Source organism: Habropoda laboriosa, unplaced genomic scaffold, assembly GCF_001263275.1.
Source record: "Habropoda laboriosa isolate 0110345459 unplaced genomic scaffold, ASM126327v1 scaffold15, whole genome shotgun sequence".
Lineage (NCBI taxonomy): Eukaryota > Metazoa > Arthropoda > Insecta > Hymenoptera > Apidae > Habropoda > Habropoda laboriosa.
In genome coordinates, this window is record NW_017100141.1 from 2767936 (window position 1) to 2786515 (window position 18580).

The 18580-nt window shown below is 37.2% G+C and overlaps 2 protein-coding genes across 2 annotated transcripts; both read left to right on the forward strand.

Moving 5' to 3' along the window:
* Positions 1-242: 242 nt before the first annotated feature.
* On the forward strand, positions 243-3927 carry LOC108570862 (sphingomyelin phosphodiesterase 4). Its single transcript, XM_017932794.1, has 14 exons — positions 243-269; positions 697-996; positions 1077-1179; positions 1263-1494; positions 1579-1789; positions 1852-1964; positions 2050-2208; positions 2274-2445; positions 2514-2699; positions 2760-2978; positions 3049-3141; positions 3209-3385; positions 3485-3714; positions 3789-3927. Exons 1-14 carry the CDS (start codon positions 243-245, stop codon positions 3925-3927), a joined length of 2361 nt encoding a protein of 786 aa, XP_017788283.1.
* A 7051-nt stretch (positions 3928-10978) lies between these two features.
* On the forward strand, positions 10979-16674 carry LOC108571348 (adenosine receptor A2b-like). Its single transcript, XM_017933368.1, has 4 exons — positions 10979-11411; positions 14721-14932; positions 15422-15889; positions 16273-16674. Exons 1-4 carry the CDS (start codon positions 10979-10981, stop codon positions 16672-16674), a joined length of 1515 nt encoding a protein of 504 aa, XP_017788857.1.
* Positions 16675-18580: the final 1906 nt, after the last annotated feature.

The window sequence follows — 18580 nt, forward strand, 5'->3', positions numbered from 1 at the left end:
GCTAATAAAGGAATTTTTATATGAAATGCAATGGGTTTTATTTTTCTAATTTGTGCCTTTAGATGTCTGTTTTGAAACTTGTGAATTGTGGGGTATAGAGTATTTCTAGGGAAATAATTTCTTGTAGTGGTAAACACTGTTCGCTCAAATTGTGTATTTGGCGCGAATTAGTCGCAAGTAGTCAGTAAACGTTCTTTAAATGTTATTTCTAACAATTCGCGCAAAAACGGACAAATACGAATATGGCTTCATCCGCAGACGTTGCTACGGTACTACACACGCGTATTTTATTTTCATTAACGTTTAAGTTGTGAATTTTCGCAAACATAACCTGACCTAACCTAAAACACTCTAACCGGCTTGTTGAATATATAATACATTGATAGAATAGTTTTTTAATAAATTAATGTAATTTGTTGTGTATCGATAAAGAATGTATGAGTTTTTGCAAATAAATTAATATATAAAATAATGTATGCGTTTTCTCCTTATATAATAGCACGTAAAAAACATACTTTACATTGTAAATAGAATGTTAATAATAAAGTACGCATCGATTTTATATACATATCATACTGCACTAAAAATTATGGCAGTTCAATTTTAGGTTTATGTAACTTCATTTATCAACACATATTATTCAGTTTGATTAATACAATGTTTAAATCTGATTGTGGTTTTTTAATTAATATACAGATCAGAGTGCAGAGATATCTGAATATGCCATTGGTGCAAAGATGCAAGGAAATAGCAACATTAATAGATGAATCAAGTACAACAGAATTGCAACATGTGTTTCCAATATTGATAGACTCATTGTTTGGGACAACTGACAATATTGGTTGGGGTTTACACAGTATCACATATAGAAGAAATCCACAGGAGTATGAAACACTTTGCAATTTCCTTAATCCACAGGGGCCAGTTTTTTCTTTATGTTATAAATTATTGCCAGATTGTTATTTGAAATACAATTTTCCAGTCTCATATTTACCAGTATGTAAAAACAGGATTATGAATTACTGAAAATTATAAATAGAAGCATAATTGGTTCTAAAATTGTTTTTTAATTTTAGGCAAAAGTACGGTCAATGTTGGAGGAAGGTGTAATACCACCATTTTATCTTGACAAAATCAGAGATGAACAGGGTACACGTTGTGTATCTGCTCTAAATATGAGTATCCTTTGATATTGTAATGTAATAATTCAATCAAATGCTTTTTTAAAATTTTTTTAAAGTATATCCTTAATATTTGTACATATCCCTTTGAATATTACATCTTCCACTTTGCATACCATCTAACAAACCCATGGTTGCAAGTACAGCAACAGGAAAATGTTTGGGTTAATTGGGAAACTGTTTATGTTCAATTAGCTCATTGCTATTTGTATCATTTTCTACCCAGAGATAATTCTCCAGTTTTGCCAATAATTGGCCCATACATTAGAAAAACTCCACAACGTAAACTAGTTCAATCACCTGATTCTAAAAGGTATTTTGTAGGCATGTACTAAGAAAAATATACTTTTTTAGAATTTAACAACAAGTTAAAATTTTTAATCAGAGATTATTACAGATTGCAAACACCGCGGCTTCTGAGAACTTCAATATTATCGCCAGGATCTCCAAATTCTGCGTCAACAGTGCCGCAACAACAATGTTTGCCGCAAGTTTGGAGGAGCGAAACCGTGGTTCAAGTATTTCTCGACTTTTGGGTAGAATATATAGAGGATGATCATATAAATCCGCGATTAAACACGTCGTATTCCGCTTCCGTTCCCTGTCGTGTAAGTGTATAATTAAAATTTTCTTATAGAGTATATGCATTTGCATGTAACTTTATTTACAGCATAGCATTCATTCCGGAGAACACATACGCCTTGTACGGGCGTTTATAAAGACTTTGCATGAATTTGCAAATAGCGCAACAGGTGACAAAAGTGCAATGGATGAGCTTAAACGGTATATAAATATAAATGAAGAAAAAATTCATATATCATTTAAAAATTATACAAAAATTTTGCCTAATATGTTGTATTATTTTCAGAATTATTTTGCCTTCTGTTCAAGGCAAAATCTACACATTCCTTCGAAAAGCTATACATCACTGGCCTCTAGACAGTTCATTTAGATTAATTCTTGAAGCTTGGTTAAGCTTTATTCAACCATGGAGATACTTTCCTGGTATAACATACACCAAGGAAGGGTAAATAATTATTTAAACAAACGTTTAAGAAATTATTACCAAAAAATTGTCTTATATTTTTATAGTAAATCGGAAGAAGAGGAAAGAGGAAAGATACATGACGCATACAGATGGATGCCCTTTATTGCGCACAATTTATTAGCTTACACAGCAATATTTCAGCAATTACTTCCACGTTTCATGAGGACAGATCTTGTGGCTCCAAAAAATGCATTAATGTTGTTTAGAGTTACAAAAGTATGTTCAGTTTTTTCAGATGATTGAATTACAAGTTAGTGTATATTTTGTTAACTTATTTTTCGTAGGTCTTTTCACAACAACATTTGGCAAAAATAATTTGCGAAATAGAGAGTCACATAGACGATGTTGGTTTAAGCAGAAGTCGAATGTCGACGAATCAATGGACATCGACCTTACGTCAACAAATTCTGGAGCTTGAAGGACCAACACATCAATATGTTCCAATGTTTTCTGTGGCTACTGTTTCACAGGTATAAAAAATGTAAAACATATATTTGAATTATTTCATTATTTTCAAATTTTTATTTCAGGTCATCCGTTTGTTAAGCACAATCAAGCAAGCACATTTAACAGCGACTAGTTTAATTGATGCATTGGAAAAGAAGAGAAAAAACAGGCGATATCTTATAGCTATATGGGAATTTTTTAATGGCGAAGATTATTCCTCGGATGATATTAGTATAGAAGAACGACGTCGTGTTCCTATTTATCTATCGAACGCACAGCAACAATTAATCGAAATTTTCGAGGTAAAGAGAAATAGCAAATACGCGTATATTTTGAACAAAGTGTGCTTTGTTTTAAACACGGTCTTTACAGATTAAAGTAGAAGACATTCCTCAGGTAGCCATCGAAGCCGACCAAGAATACCACGACAGTATTTTATCGACATCTTTCTGTCATCAATCACAGGTGGAAAATTAATTTTCCGTCAATTATTTCTCTCTAATAAAATAATCCTAATACGTTAATTTTTCAGATGGACTCTAGTTTAGATACGAGTAAACCAGGTGTATTTGTTCCTATTCAGAAAGACAGACAAACGTGCCAATATGTCGAATATATGGGAGATCCAGAACTACAACCTGTCCGAAGTAACGAATGTGCATTCCTCGTTAGAAATTTGTACACACTTTGTACTTATATAAACTCAGAGGCAAATATCTATTTAATAATATTTTGGAATTGAATTACTAATCAATTTATATAATTTTTATTAAAAACTTTTTCCATTGGAATCCTATTTTCTGAACAGTACCGACACAAGATAAGTAGAATGTATCATCGACGTGGTTTCCTCGGCAGTCTTTGCCGACAGATTCTACAACCACCTACAAAAGTTGTGAAACTACCGAAACGAACGCAGAACGGCTTTTCCGGCGGATACGAGTTACGCATTCCGCCCCGACTAAGTTTACGACCTCTGGCTAATTATAGTCTACTCGTAACCATAAGTCTAGGAATATTTATTGCTTGGCTTACAAAGTAAGAGACTTAATCGATGTTACGATTATTTTGGTATCCAAGGTAATGGTAGTGTAACGTCAGTCTATTTGCAGCTATGGGGTCTTTACGTTCTTCGGATTCGCTTTTTGGATATGGTTTATATATATAGTAATATGCGCAACGTTGGAACCTTGGAGAAGATCGAATAGAAATACATTCAGGGCCAGCACAACAGCATTCTCTATGAACTGATGAATCACACGATTGTTATACCGTTTAAAATATGTGTACTATTGTACAATATTCCACGTAATTCCAAATACTAATTTGTATGGAATGTTTGAAGTGTTATACATAATTTAATACTAATTTAATAAAACACCATATGTTTTTTGAAAGCACGAAACCCATTATCTCTACTTTTGTTCAAATGAATTTTTTAAAACTGACGGAATTGAAATACTACACAAGTCGGTGCAATTCATCGACAGTATTCAACGCGACATCAAATTAGCAGCTTGTATCGCAGCAGATGAAACAAGCTTTTGAAATTCAACTACGAGTACAGCTGGACTGGTTATTATTTAATCAATATCATGTACGAATAACCGATCATTTCTATAGATCGTGCAGCGGGGTACATTGCTTCGCGTAAGTACGGCGAGGTTCGTTAACGTTGATATTGTGAGCCGGAAAATTGGTATTGGACTGCAGCAGAAGGCTTCCAGATGGAAGCGACCGATAAGAGAACATCGAAAGATGGAATTGGTAATTTTCTCCCGTTTCAAATTAGTTTTACTTCTTTCAATATCACGTTATAATTTTTGTTTTTTTTTTTTTGTCAAATGCTTATTTATATCCTGTACGTTTATCTTGTACTTAATAAAGATAAACGCGTCGAGTAAACTTTACACCGCGCATATACCGTACGAAAAAATTATCCCTTAATTGGATCCCATTACTCGTCACCAGACGCTGGCAACTTTTTTTTATGTTTCCCTAGGCGGAAACCACCTGAGTTATCTCACACCGTGCAACTTACTGAACGTATGCACAGCAACCTTAATAAAGTGTGCTACACAACGCCAAAGCCAATTGGACCTCGTTAACCAGTTAATTATAATTCCATCGCAATTTCACAAGGTACCAAAACATTTTCAGTCCTTTTACTATTAATTAATCTCCCGACACATCGTCGAAAAGTGAACTTTAAAATGTTATTTGAAAATAAAAAGGTTTTTTTCTTATTAAAAAATAAATACGTAAAAAATAGTAGGAAAAGAAAAGATTTTTTTTTTTTTACAATTTTCGTACAATTAGGAAGTTCGTGTTTGCACTATTGTTTTCCAGTCGAGCATCCAATCGCATTAGTCGCATGGGTGTGTTTACATATCTCGTGCAACACGAACATGACCCGTTTTCGATTCAGTCCCGTGCAAACTCGCATTCTCGATGTCGCTAGTCCAGCCACGACGACTCATTCAGTTTCGCGACGCAATTAGGGATCCTTTTATGTGATGTTAAACGACCTGTTATGCGCCTGTTATGTACAATAAGTACGTTTGAATTACTGAGAATGGACTCGTTCACCGTTCGTTAAGGCTGCCTCCGTTTTGAGGAGGTGTCTTTAAGACGTTATACGCGTGTCACATGGAATCAATCGTTATCAGTAGCTTTATTGAAGAAGACTGATTCCATGAGGCATCCTTTCAAAATCGAGGATTACTTCGATGATACTACAATTTTTTAGATTATTGTTGGAATATATAAAGGAATAGGTATATGCTAATGATACAGAGTATGAAAAAAATGGTAACGAGATGATTAAGTAACAAATATTAAACGGATATCGATTTAATCGGGCGCTAATTGCAATAATTAAGCGTGTAATTACTGGATGTAAATTATAGGTATTATAAATTTAAATAATTAATTAAATATTATACATGATTTTATGTATACAGCATGACTGCTTTTCACTTGTACTTTATATTATCTTACAAAAAGAACTTTTTTACATGCTTCAGTTATTAAAAAAGTTTGTATAATCCCTAAAACATAATTAAGTTCACCGTACAACTTCGTAAGAAAGAAATGCGAATCTTTCAACCGATATTTGACGCGAAAATGCTTTTAGGATGGGGTGTAGCTCTCCACCAAACAGCATAGTTTTTGTTCCATTTGAAAATTACACTAGTTTTCACTTCCTACGTTTGCTGTCTGTACTAGTAAGAAACCATACCATAAATCATTAGTCCAATCATGTTGAAACGTGTGAGAGGAATAATATACAAGTTGCAAATATGATGCAAAGGCTAAGTTGTGATTTTACTAGGTTGCTTTATTATAGAATATAAAACAGATAACACATTAATTACAGAATGCAGACCATTTCTTTTTCCATCTTTCTTCTTATTTTTTATGCACTCTATTCTTGACTAGGACATCTTGAAAAGTGCACTCTACAAGATAAACCTCATTATTTCAAAGTAATAAAATGTTTGACTACCACAGGAAAGCAGAACGTTGATGGCGTCACGTGCTTCCGCATATCAATCCGGGACATAATTTTATCGATCTTTTACGCTGAACAAACTTATAAAAATCGCGCATCATATTAAACTTCGATATAAAAAAAGAGATCTCTACCAATCTCAATTCTATTTAGGATAATTCCACAAAAAAATTCAATGAAAATTAATTAAAAAAACATTGTCATGCCATAAATGAGGTTATCTTCTTTTACTTTATAAAATAAACTTACCCGAAACTAACCTTGAAATATCCTTGACCCTCCATCCACTGTGTTATATTATTATTTCCATCAGCAAGAAGGAAACGAGTCCCATCGATTGAGCCACACGTTTCCCTTTAAAAATTCAACGATTTCTTAATATACAGCCGTGAAATTCATGGAAGCCGACAGCTCCTGCGCTGCGTATCGGTCTAATTACGTAATTGCCGGCTATTAGAACAATGTAATAACAGGCAAAGGTCGAAGACACGCTTAAGGCCATTCTAGCAATTAAAATTCATCGTCAATTTTATTATACCATATAATTTTCTTTAACCCCCAACACAAGTGGTAAAATGGTAATTTAGAAAGGGATTCAAAAATATCAATGTACGTCGCAGAAAAATTATACGATCTTCGATTATTAGATATAGAGAGGGATCAATCACCGTGGGGGATATACTCTGCCATAAGATTGGATCCTCAGAACTCGCTCAAGTGTCCGATTTTTCATTTCAAATGAACTTACGTACGTATATACACACACACACACATACACACAGACACAGAGGCACTGGATATAACCACCTTGTGCAAAAGGGAGAACGAAAAATGCGCAGATCCATTTGTCTGGTTAGCCTTGGCAGTAATCCGATCCTGTCTAATGTCGAACGGAATAACAAATACCCGTCAGTTTGCAAGACGATCCGACTTGATTGGTAAATCATCGTGCAAATAGTTTATTTCCGCGATTTGTATCCTGCACATAGTAGCTATTTTTTCTTTTTATCAATTACATAATAAACTTGAGTTTATGGAATCAACTGGTCTTTTATCTGGATTAATTTCATATATTACGAAACAGTCTATGAAACAGACGGCATCTCGTAGGGTCTGATGACTCAGATACAAGATTGCGCCCCTGGTGATATTCACACAGATGTATAAATAACGGTGCCGTGAAAAAGAAATAGTTTTCTATTCTTGTGGTCAATATTGTCCGTGACGCGCATGCGTATTGCTAATTAGTCGGTCCGTTGACTTTTCGAATTTCTCACGACGAAAGACACGTCGTGAAACAATATTGACGAAAGGCGCGTCGAAGTTATTAATTTATGCATGCAAACACGAAAAATTAGATTTACAAGTTCGTTCGCGTTAATCAAACAAAATAACCACCACTTTCACGCACGTAATTCCGTAATCGCGTTACTTGCTTCAACATTGTTGCACGTTCCACCTATATACGTTCGAGATCCATTAAGAAAACATGGCTGTCCATCGCTGTCACGGCAGTTTTAACCATTCATCGTGTATTTTATAAGAAAACATTTCCACGGATATCTTGGAGGTGAGAGACGCTTATTACATGAATTGTAGTCGAGAAACTCAAGTTGCGTGAGTTAGTTAAAGGAGGACGAAAAGCGTGAAGTTTAACCGGATCGAAAAGTTCACGAAGTGTCGCGAAGTTCCACGCTGTTGCCTGAAACTCTTAATTTTATCAGGAGGAAACTAAACTAATTTATACTACTTACTTTCTCTCGCAAGGAGCCAACTCCACGTTCGACAATTTCACGCACGTGCGCACGTGGCGTCAGAAGCCCCATACGCGCGAACCTTTCATAAGTATAGCACAGCCACGGCATTGAATCTTCCTCGCAGTACGCTTACCCAATTACAAATCTCGTAAGAAGTTTTCGCAGGAATTGCCACCGTCTCGAATATGTGCCGATCGAATTGTGAATTGTAGCTTTGATTGCTGTTTCGAGAGAAACTGAAGTTACGATAAATACAATATCGAAAAGTTTAGAAACCCAATTAATCTACAACTGTCAGTGTCGTATTCCACCATCATTCTTCGAAGTTCGATTAAACGGAATCGAAGATTCAATATTGATTACAGAGTAACGACTAAGAACAGTACTCGAAACAGATGTCGGTTTCTTATAACAGTTATTTAGAATAAAAATTCTTTATAACCTTTTCAAGAGCGAAATCGATATCACAACTCTTTCCAATCCCCCGTAATAAAGTATACACATACTTGACGAATCACCTTTATTCTGAAAGTGGATCATTTCGAGGTATCTTAGAACCCTATAAAATGAAACATTTGGCACACATCATTGTCGATCTTCTTTTCCAGTCTACCACTACCGCCATAACCTATAACTGCGTTCATTCCACCTCCACCGACGCGGTGTCCCGTGTGTCACGAAAAGGAACTCAGTTACGCGCCACGGGGTTGAGAAGGCGGACGCGTTCCCTGTACCTGTGATATCCATCACTGATCGATTCTACGTTCAAATTCTACACTTTTCGGAAAAAGCACACGCCTTTCACGTTGGTCGTCGATCGATTTGTGTCTGCTCAGGGAAAAAAGCGCGCGGTGTCGTTGATTGACGTTGATTGGTTCGGTGAAAATCCGCGTCACTCTGATTGGTCATCGAACGAAAATCGAATCGATCTTTCGATTCGCGAAATTTCAATAAAAATTCACCATTCAAATGTGCATTACCCAGATTGATCGTTGTAAAAATCGAATAAAAATGTGTTTAAACAAATATATCGAAAGAGTTTAATGAAAATATTATGAAGCCTATGATAATGTTCGGCAAGTGATACGCCAAGCCTCTATAAATAAAGATAGGCGTAGAAGCTTAGAATAGAGTATCGGTGTGAATGATGATATTAAAACACGATTGCGTCCACTGCTATTTACGACGTGTTTCATTCCTTCTGACTTAATCGTAGAGACAAGCTTCTTCGCAATACTTTACATTTTTTATCGAGTTCACTTCAGACGAAACGTTAATCGAAAATCGAGACACGAATACCGGGAAATTTGTGCTACGTAAAAATTCAATTCCACGTTTCACGCTAACTGGAGCGTTCTGAAATAAATATCGAGGAGAGTTCTGTGCAAAAACGAGCGTAACTTCCGAATTGTGTCGCGGACTAACAGCGATCGAAACGTCTGTTCCACCCTTCATTAGCGCGCAACGTTTTTCCGGAGGAAGACGTCTTCACGTTGCCGGGAAATTAGAACTTTAATCTGTTTCTTCCATCGAACACGAACAGTTCCTTAATTGCACCCCGGTGAGACGAGCAATAAAAGACACTCTGCAATATTACGTTGACTTAAGTGTCAAGGAACAGAGAAGAACTCTGTCGTGAAAGAACACTGTATCAGTTTTAACAAATTGCGCGGTAACGGTGTATAATAGAAAAATGAAAAATTATACGCTCTCAAGTTAAAGTATAGAATTTCATAGCATGACAAAGTTGATATTTGTACTCGATTAAACCGCTGTCCGGAGGGAAAGTTTGCGAAGAAAATCAAATCGATCTCGAAGCTTTCCTCATTACTTTCCGCACGATTTCAATTCAGCTGGAAGCTTCACGGTTCGAGAATGGGAGTAACTGAAAAACCGATAAATGAAATCGTCGAAAGTGTGGAGTGTTTAGAAACGACGGAACACCTTCGAGATTTATGATAGATTACACGACGTGACCCTAATACGAGGGGCAACGTGGTTCAAAGGCACGCGTATCGCTATAAGATAGAATCGCTCTCTGATGAACATGCGCCGTAAAGCCGTGGCTCGTAACAAGCTTCGCAAGTGCGCGTCCAAAACGTGGCTGGACTCGAAACGTCCGCTGAATGAACTCGACTGCTCGCATCCTGTGATCTTCAGTTATCCTGCATCCCAATTCGTTGCTCTTTGGCGAAACGTGGTTACTCGGAGATATCTTAGATTACCTGGAAACACGGTTGGAAATCTTAGTTGCTTCTGAGAAAGCTGCACTTTGTAAGAGAAATCGAAAGAAACACCATGATCTTTGATCCATCGAGAAACGTTGAGAAATACAGATTTTTCTGAATGAAAGATCTGCTCTAGATCCTTACACATTTCCAGTGGATCAATATACAATAAGAGAGACAAAGCTCTCCCTGTTTGAAAGTGGAACAAATATCGTAAGCGATCGCGTCACGTCCATACAAATAAGCGGCGATGCTTCCTCCTTCCGGTCTTTTACGCCGTACGTGCAGGTGTCTTTCTGTTAAAACGAAATCGATCGGTAACCGTGAAGCGTGACACAATCGTTAAACGATACTTAACGGTCGTCGTCTCATGATCAAACCTGAATGAGAGAGAAAGATGCTGATTGCTAATTTCCTCTTTGTCCCGTTAACATACGATTCGCCGCGTCTTCGACAAGGAACAGGATCTATTTAAGGCAGTGGCATCAAGCTCGCGTGATACTCCCAGACATCATGGAAATTGTCTACAGAAAAATTACAGGGATCCATTAAAAACGTTGGAAAAGAAAAAAAACGTTGGTCACGCGACCTACTGTACTTTCCATTTGCGACTTGGTTGTATTTACCATGTTACTAATCGATCATCCGCCGAATACAAATTAACGAGGATGTACCTTAACATTCTTCCTCCGATGAGAAATATCAATAGATGATCTCTGTCCTGATACCTAAAACAGAAAGTGCGTATTTCACTGTAACGGTGATCAGGATCGCTTCGAGATATCGTTCAGAGTGTCATCGTGATGGAATTTCCATCAAATGCCAGCGAGTTGGCCAATAATTTGACCGTAACAGCCGTGAATGCGACCACCCATTCGGAGCTCAATCTACCTTACACAGTTTGCGAGATCCTTGTGGCTGTTTGCGCGGTTTTTGGCAACGGTCTGGTGATCATAGTATTCAGCAAAGAGAGGAAACTTCGTAGACGTACCAACTATTATATCATCTCATTGGCTACGGCTGATCTGCTGGTTGGACTGTTCGCTATACCTTTCGCGATTCTTGCCAGTATCGGTTTACCAACCAATCTGCACGCGTGTTTGTTCACGGTTTCCGTGTTGATCGTACTCTGCACGATCAGCATCTTCTGCCTGGTGGCGGTGTCCGTGGATCGTTACTGGGCGATACTCCATCCCATGGGATACTCACGCACCGTACGCACTAAAACTGCCATAGGTAAGGGGTGAGATTGATGAGAGTGTGATTTGAAATGGTAGATAGTATCGGGAGTAATGATATGGTTAAGAAATTACTCAGATTGACAATTAACCCTTTGACTGCTGGCCACTCAGAAGTAAAGCACTCGCTGTTGTGCGGTCGAGTTATAGCATATAATAGTTGCTGTGTATGAAACATGTTCAGGAATTAAGTTGTCGCTATCATTTGCTTTTATGACCATTCTTTTACATTTTATATTGGTAATATAAAGAATATAAACATATTATTACTATTGAACGACTGTAGGCGCCGATAACAGTCACAGGGTTAAACAAATTTTTTTTTTCAATGATTTATGAGATCTTTGAAAGACGTGTCTCTATAATTATGGAGGCTTTCGTGGATTTGCATTTCTATTCACGAATAGAGGTTTCTTTCTCATTGATAAAATGTAAATTTTATCTGGAAGCATTGCTTAATTGATCCTAGAAACTACAATTTAATTATCTCTTATCAGTTGTGTAAAGAATAATTCTAAATGTGTCTATTTTTGGAGTAAAGTTTAGACAGAGCAATCAGCGAGATATAGATTATCTTTCGAGTATACTTAGGAGGCAACTTTTTTCATTGGATAGCTCCTCGAGTTTTACAAGTTCCGCAGTTTAAAGTTTCAAGTTGAAACATGAATGGAATTTTGAAGAGTTCCACGAAACGTCCCACCAATTACAAAGGCCCTATAACGTCCCCCTCCCCCTTTTTTTAATGTCTCTCTAATACGTTTGTTTTTCTTTCTTTTTCATACGTTTTTGTAAGTCTAACGCGACGTGATTGAGCGACAAAGCTCGTTAAAAGTTCTCGAGGCAGGAGAAGAATAAATCGACGGCGCGCAAGTAGTGCGAGTCGATAATTTCGTAGACAGGCGGAAAGTTCGAAGAATCGCACCGTTAAATCGAGTAATTGTTATCCACGGCAATGAGAGGGTCGTGCAATCCGATGATCCAATTAAAATCGCCTCTTCCTAGAATCGTTCTGCATGGCACGCGCGACCGTTTAATCGTGCTGCGATAAAACAACACCGAGACACTGGCCCACGCAATTATAATTTACGGAATTGTTTGCTCGTGAACGCCTGTTATCTGCACTCGTATCTCTAACGATATTTTCTGTCAGCTTGTACTGTTTCTGTTTATGTGAAGTTTTGTAGTCTTTCAAACCGACGAATAATTAGTCGACCAATTTTTCTTTGTAAATAAAACGATATCTGTGGACAAGTATGTTGAATATTATTGTAACGTAGCCTTTCTCTCTCGTTACTGGAATTATTCTGAGCGATTCTGTCACTTGTAAATATAGCGCATGATGTAGTTGATCGTTTTCCTCAATGAAACGATCAAAACGTTGGTCGTTGAACTCTTCTCAAAAGCAGCTGTTCCACGCTTGAAACGCAGCATGCACGAAATTTCTCTCTGTACCAAGTATACACGTGATAAGGAATGCCCATCACGTTTCAAGGCATTAGGATACAAGACGTACACTTGTGACAAAACTGATTAGACAACATTGTGCAGATGTGTGTGTATTCTCGGGAAGACTATTGTTGTAAATTCTGGTCTAAATTTAGTGGACCATCTCTTGTCCCAAATTGAAATATTCTTCTCAGTCGTCTCTGTGCCTGTTATTTACTCTCTTGAAGAAATTTCATCGTTCTCCTTCACCGGGCTGGATCGATGAGATGCAACAGAATGTACCTCAGGCGGCAACAGGTGGTGCATGTTCCCGGTGCATAAGACGCTTTAATAAGGTATATGAAGAAGGTTCATCGTGGATCGTCCCGGAGAACTTCATTTCAAATTGATTAATGCACTGGATATTGAATTTTTCATTAGTGACTGATTGTTGAGTCGTTAGCGTGGTAATTTCTTTAGGAACATTCTGTTTGCTTCAGTTACATTTAATAAATTATTCTACATTTATTATGTCATTCTATTTTATTCAATAAATTCACAATAAGTAAGAAGGAATTTTTGTTAATAAAAGATACTTCTTTTATTCAAGATGTAACTTGATAAATTGCTCACGCTCCTCATAGTGTTTTTTCTAGCATGTGAGAGCTGACAATAGCGTACTGATTACGCATAATGAATAATCCACACGATAGTTGTGTAATTAATCAAAGAATTCAAAAAATTCCTGCAGCGTATCGATGCGTTCCTCGGTGATGTCAACGAGAGCATACGTTATGAGGATGGCCATCCATTCGATTTCCCAGGAGACTTTCTCTTCTCCCTCTGTGCATAAGAAAATTGATTAAAATCGCGTCTATCTGTTCTCTGAATTCCATATTCCTCGTCTGGAAAACACGAGACAAGAAAATCAAGCTGATCCTCTTCAGCTTCACGAGTATTCCCTTTGAGATGTTCTAAGAATTCCCTGAAAACCAGAGGACGTGTGGATACGTTGGAATAGGTTGTTACCAAACCTTGCTTACATCTAGAATTCACGTGGTGAACGTGAGATTTTATCGTCGAATAGGGGAAAAAATTAATGGCTCAGCTAGACGTTTCTCATTTCGCAGCCGTGATTAATTCAAGCGTTTCGCCTGTTTATGGCACGTATGATTTTAATTACGAGCTTCGCCGGCCGATACCATCTCTCCGCCGGATGAAAAAGGTGCGTTTATTGCCGTGCTCTCCAATCGATAATGTTCACGTGCTCCTCTATCATCGGCTCCTTTGACCGACTTTTCATCCCCCTCTTCTTCGCCCGAAAAAATCGTCCTCGCGCTCGGCTCGTACGATCGTGGAAACACATTGCTGCGACTTGCAGAGAAAAAACATTTATTACGTGAGATAACAAAAAAAAAAAGAAAAGGTTAGAGTACTTTTTGTGAAATTCGAATGGAATTGTAAATCTTTCGCTGAAAGAACCTCGTTGACCTCAAAACGTCCTTCATCGCTGGAAATATCCTCTTGATGTGAAATATGTAGATTTGTTGACATTTTACGTTTTTCCGAGTATTATTCGCTGTTTATCATTCCAGGTAGTGTATTAACATATTACCAACGAAACGCAGTTGGCTGAATCTCTAAAAATCCTGTGTAAGAAAAATTAATAATGCAAAATTAAACGATGATTTATTATACCTAATAATATTACGGAATAAAATTTCTCGCAATAGTACACGAGAATAAAATACAATTCGTCGTGGATAATGAAAAAGTAGGAAATGGTAGATCTATCTAATCGGTCGGTAATGTGTTAATAATTTACCTGGAATAATTGAATCGATAACGGTGTAGGGTTTGCAAGAAAATTCTGTATTTTCAGGTATAATTTGCGTGTGTTGGATCGCCGGAAGTTTGGTCGGTTTCCTGCCGCTTTTAGGATGGAACGCAGGCAAGAAATCCAACGAGAAATGCATCTTCACTGAGGTGATGGATTACGATTACTTGGTGTTCCTGTACTTCGCCACGATCATCTTTCCAGCGCTATTAATTGCAGCCTTCTACGCCCATATATACAGAGTGGTCGTAAAGCAGGTCAGACACTTTTACCGTAAATATATGGGCACTGTATCTGTGTCTGTCTGTGTGTGTGTGACGTGTTGTACGTATGCAAACACGACACGAATGAATGAAGACAGCGTTCTGTTTGTTGACCCTCCAAAATTACCTCTTTTATTAATACGAAATATTCACGATAACTTAAGGTGTGTATTCTACGTAAATACGATAAATTTCTGATCGAGTTTCACATTAGATTCTTTGATAACAAAGTCCTTAGTTCATGGTATGATAGATTAATTCTCCTAATGGCCTCTACATAACCTCTTAAAAATTCCATACTTACGTTATTACGAAAATACATTATTCACTGTTTTCCGCCACTTTGTCAAAGAGAATCCAGAGCAACCCTTGAGGCAAATACTCCTGGGAAAAAATGTATTGGAAAATTATAATAGTTTACTTTCTTAAAAAAACGGGTTTAGACATTTCTTTCCTCCCTTATGTCGCATTGTATTTTCTCAGTTACAACAAATCGTGACGATGAATCCAAGTCGTACCGGAAATCAGACAACAGGGACCATGTTGCGTCTGCTCGGCGCTGCCAGAAAGCGCGAGGTGAAAGCTACGCAGAATTTGTCGAGGATCGTGATCTTTTTCATCATTTGCTGGTTCCCTCTCTACACTATCAATTGCGTAATGGCATTCTGCCCGCGATGCAAAGTGAACGATATCCTGATGAACTTCTGCATCATCCTGTCGCATTTGAACTCGGCTGGCAATCCGTTGCTCTACGCTTATCATCTGAAGGATTTCCGTGCGGCTCTCAAAAACTTCATGTGGAGGCTTCTATTTCCGCACAGCGACGTGAAGTCAAGTGTAGTGAGTGTGATACACGATCGTGGCTCGTTGGTTGGTTCGCAAAGACAGTTTCAAAGGCAAGCGGGTGGAGTGGCTTCTACGAGGGGTCAAAGGTCGATTTTACTCCGCCAGGTAACGCCTCATTGATTTCTAGCATCATTATCGACAGGAAACAAGTTCTAACTTTTGCCTGGCCGTGGTAAATGTAATTCTTAAAATCTCTACCTTAAACCGTAGAGGGCGCAACAGCTGTTGATTTTTTAGTACAATGACATATTTTGTCTATCGTACACATATTTGCTCTGTGGGGATAGATAGCTGTGATATTTGATTTGAATAATCTGTCTCTTAGCGATCCAGCTGTTATCGAGTAGTTAACAGGTGTAGTCGATTACTTTCGAAAGTTTCGATAAATAAAATTGCCACTTTATCGAAAGATGCCCGTTGCTTATTGGAAATATATCTTATCTTATCGATCGAATGGCTAAATGGAATCACGTGTGCTTTGACTGCAGGTTACTGACGTCAAATTGAAAGGATCGCTTACCGCGGGTCGTAACATTTCATTTCGAGAGAAGGAGGCGGGAAATACATCGAGTTCCTCGCAGAGCGACAAGCAGGAAGTTGACGGCTGCGTTAACGACAACACGAGTCAAAACAGCACCGAATTACAACGAAACGAAAGTGACAACTTCGGAAATAATAGGATCGATTCAAGTGTTTCAAGAGCATCTTCTTGTATTACGATGGAATTACAGACTTATAAACCTTTGATGCCCCTTCTCCCAGCGGAAGTGGACAACGTCGAGGAAACACCACCGGCGTCTATTTTCGTGATCGAGGTCGATGTAAATCACGTCGATTCTGTCCACGAAAAGATGGACGAAGAATTGACGGAAAGTAAAGACAAAGGTTGAAGATTTTTTATTCATATCTTTGACCTTAAAGAAGATAGTCGAATTTGGTCGTAAGTCGATACGACTAAACATAGAAATCAATGTGTGATATCAGTTTCACAATTGATTATTAATTATTGTTAATGACAATTGATAAATGGTAATTATTGTTTACCATAAACAATGATGTTAGTATTACAATTGTATGTATGATATTTTAGTCCTGGTGTTAATACTCGATACAAACTGAACAAATAAATTTCTTGTATTATTACCCGAATATTGAGAAGACGAATATTTGACTGAACATATTTCGAGATTATATTTTACGCTTTGAGAACAGCGTTAAACGAAGCGTAAGTGTACAGTGTCGAATGAAAACATTTGAAATATTAGCTCTGTTTAAAATGATAAAGAACATTTTGTTTTAAAACACCGATAAATTAATGTTCTTTTTTACTAACAACGAATAACATTATTTCGAAGGGAAAATGTATGCACGTCGAAATGATGTATTTGTTGTAATAAATAGGAGATGAATTTATTGTATTAGTACATATACATACATATATCATATCGGTAGTAATATATGTATAACGAGAAACGAAGATCTCATTCGGGTTACGTTTAATACGTGTGCGATTTAAATTAAATCTCTATGATGTAAAACGTATGTCTGTTAAAAGAAGGAACGATAAGTAAGCCAACATGTGAATTTTTAAGCATTAAAGAATCACTCTAAGTCAATCTGTATGTTAGTGTTCATTCTGTTAGTGTCAGCCAAAATAAATGTCACAGAAACTGTCATCCACAAATCAGCTGATATATATTATTTCCCAAGAATAAATTATTAATTCCACGAGTTGTTTATTAATTATACAAGAACTCATTACAAACCATGGTTTTATTTTCGATCACAGATGAGATACAGAACAGACCTATCACCCAATGCACCTTAATCCACGTTACTGGGGTTCTAGAACACACTTACCATTTTTGTGCCACTCCCAATGTTACCGACTCTGCATAAAATAAGATTACAACATTAGTAGGGGTTGGAATTAGAACTAAATGTAAATATGAAATTACAAATAAAGTATATATTCCCGGCTGCTCACGAGGGTGAATCGAATGGACATGGAAACTGATGTGCTCGTAAATTGCTTTAGGATATTGTACGAGAGTTAGGTAAGAATTATGAACGGTACTGTTTTAAAACTTCGATATTGTTATTACTGTGTCGTTTTTGCTGGTTAATCGGTGGAGGATTCTAATTGGATTGGTAACTTTATTTGAGAGAAGAGAACACACATTGGGAGGTTTCAATTGTATTGTAAGTATTTCGAATGGGATGAAATTTCTACTTAGTACAAAACTTGTTTTAATAAGGAACACGTTATTAATGCATATTGTTGCTGTCTCTATTCTCGAATGCAACATCGATGGAAGCACTATTTCGAATGCAAAATATTGTTGTACGCGTTACTTTTGAATGCATCATTATTAGGAGCGATATATCTAACGCAAACATAATTACAAGCACTACGCTTGAATGTAACATTGTTACAAGCGTCATTCTCGCTTGTAACATCATTAACTCGTATTATTTTAAAATGCACATTGTGACAAACGTGTTATCGCGCTTGCAACTTTGTTGCCGCGTGTCGCTCCCGAAAATTGCACATTGTTGCAAACGCGTTATCGGGTTTGCAACTTTGTTGTCCCGAAAATTGCACAATGTTGCACGACGCGCCGTTTTGCAACAATGTGCAATTTTCGCCAGCGACTTTCGGCAACAAAGTTGCAACTCTCCTAAATAATGATTTAGATGGTAGTTTATCATTATTGGAAGTCTTAAATAGAATTATTGCATGCTTTAACCTAATAAAATAGCTTAAATTGTTAATTTCGTATTGAATTAACAATT

What these genes read in the sequence shown, in the direction of transcription:
- LOC108570862 (XM_017932794.1), top strand. Translation starts at nt 243, where the DNA reads ATGGCTTCATCCGCAGACGTTGCTACG. An exon ending in TTCCAGTCTCATATTTACCA is followed by an intron (nt 997 to 1,076) that starts GTATGTAAAAAC and finishes TTTTAATTTTAG; the next exon opens with GCAAAAGTACGGTCAATGTT. An exon ending in TGTATCTGCTCTAAATATGA is followed by an intron (nt 1,180 to 1,262) that starts GTATCCTTTGAT and finishes ATATTTGTACAT; the next exon opens with ATCCCTTTGAATATTACATC.
- LOC108571348 (XM_017933368.1), top strand. Translation starts at nt 10,979, where the DNA reads ATGGAATTTCCATCAAATGCCAGCGAGTTGGCCAATAATTTGACCGTA. An exon ending in ACAGAGTGGTCGTAAAGCAG is followed by an intron (nt 14,933 to 15,421) that starts GTCAGACACTTT and finishes GTATTTTCTCAG; the next exon opens with TTACAACAAATCGTGACGAT. An exon ending in GGTCGATTTTACTCCGCCAG is followed by an intron (nt 15,890 to 16,272) that starts GTAACGCCTCAT and finishes CTTTGACTGCAG; the next exon opens with GTTACTGACGTCAAATTGAA.